Raw genomic sequence first — 1,405 nt, 5'->3', positions numbered from 1 at the left:
ACCGTCATACGGGTCACACCACCTGCACACGGAGGAGAGTAGGAAAGTAACGTAATAAAAAATGAGTATTAGCCCCATCTAGAGACTGAAACAAAAACATGTAATTTTAATTATTCAAAACAATAACTCAGTTTTTTAAACTCACTCTACAGATGTCTACCTGTAGGAGCTGGGGTGGATGACATGACAACATCTTCGATTACAGTGTATGTAATTTTATATCTCAACAGTAATACAGTATTTATTGAGATAGATTATTTTATAGAAGAAAGAAACCATTCATCGACAAAATAATGTGGCCTATTTTTTTTGTCTAATCCAGTGAATTGAATACCCGGAAAAAATAAATGTAATTTATCTAATTGAAAGCAAAAATAAACCAGTCCAGTTTCCTCATAAAACCAGATATGAAAGAGATCTGACAAATACTGCTTTAAATCATCATTATCACTCAACCCCTGTTTGAAACAAAGCATTAAAACAAATACATACACTGTCACTGTAACTGTTGCCATACTATCTGCTGACTCACCCAGACATGCCGCAGCCCCCACCATGGCGTAGAGCCCCGGAGTGATGCAGTCGGCCCCGACCTCGCACCACTCTTTGAACAGGAACCAGTCATGGTGGTAATAGGCCAGCTGCTCCACGGCAATGCCAACGATGCGGCCTGCGATCGCCCCGATGGCCATGCTGGGGATGAACAAGCCCGACGGCACCTGGGGACGAGGAAGTGGAAACTGGCTTTAGTTGTTGATAAAGACGTGCAGGTTAAAACATCTGCCTTGTTAGGAAGAAACATCTGGGGATCACCTTGAGTCCAAATGTGAATATGGTCATGATGATTTTAAAGATCAGCGCCAGGCAGAGTTGCCACATGGCGGCGTAGACGCCGGGCCCCGCCGGGCGGTTGGGGTTGTCAGTGAAGGCCTTACTGCCGTTCATCTGGCTGCGGTACTGGCAGAGCTGCGACGACTCAAGAGGGCCGCAGTCGGTGAACAGCTCCTTTATCAGCTCACTGGTGTTCTGACGGGTGTACGGGTTCGGGAAAGCAACCACGGCTGTGATGGTGGCCACGAAGATCACCTCCAACACTGGGTACTTTCCTGAGGAGAGAGACAACCCAACGTGAGACTCTGTGGGGAGGCTTTTAGCATGATGTTGCATATTCAGGAAATTACAAAGAACCAGAGTTGTCTGTTAAATCAATGGTGATGCAATGTGAAATGCTAGTTGCATGACCTACTACATCTTCTGTTTCTGTCTCTATGCCTCTACTTTAACCCAAATCAGTGAAGTGAACATATTATAAGTGTGACAGGACGTTAAAGGGTAATTACCTCAAACATTCAAAATATATGGTTTTAGCTCCCTCAGTGTTTTTGTTTTCCATCACTGTCACTGC

The 1,405-nt window shown here is 44.6% G+C and overlaps 1 protein-coding gene across 1 annotated transcript; it reads right to left on the bottom strand.

Moving 5' to 3' along the window:
- Positions 1-4: 4 nt before the first annotated feature.
- Positions 5-1,106, bottom strand: LOC147820236 (H(+)/Cl(-) exchange transporter 3-like; the record flags this gene model as incomplete). Its single annotated transcript, XM_087174068.1, has 3 exons — positions 5-22; positions 533-719; positions 814-1,106. Coding segments are annotated over 3 exons (498 nt in total), but the record flags the coding sequence as incomplete, so codon positions are not given.
- Positions 1,107-1,405: the final 299 nt, after the last annotated feature.

The sequence above is a fragment of the Seriola lalandi genome, unplaced genomic scaffold, assembly GCF_002814215.2.
Source record: "Seriola lalandi dorsalis isolate HSWRI2012SDOR001 ecotype SW California unplaced genomic scaffold, Sedor1 jcf7180001975770, whole genome shotgun sequence".
Lineage (NCBI taxonomy): Eukaryota > Metazoa > Chordata > Actinopteri > Carangiformes > Carangidae > Seriola > Seriola lalandi.
This window is presented reverse-complemented; position numbering and strand designations above follow the sequence as displayed.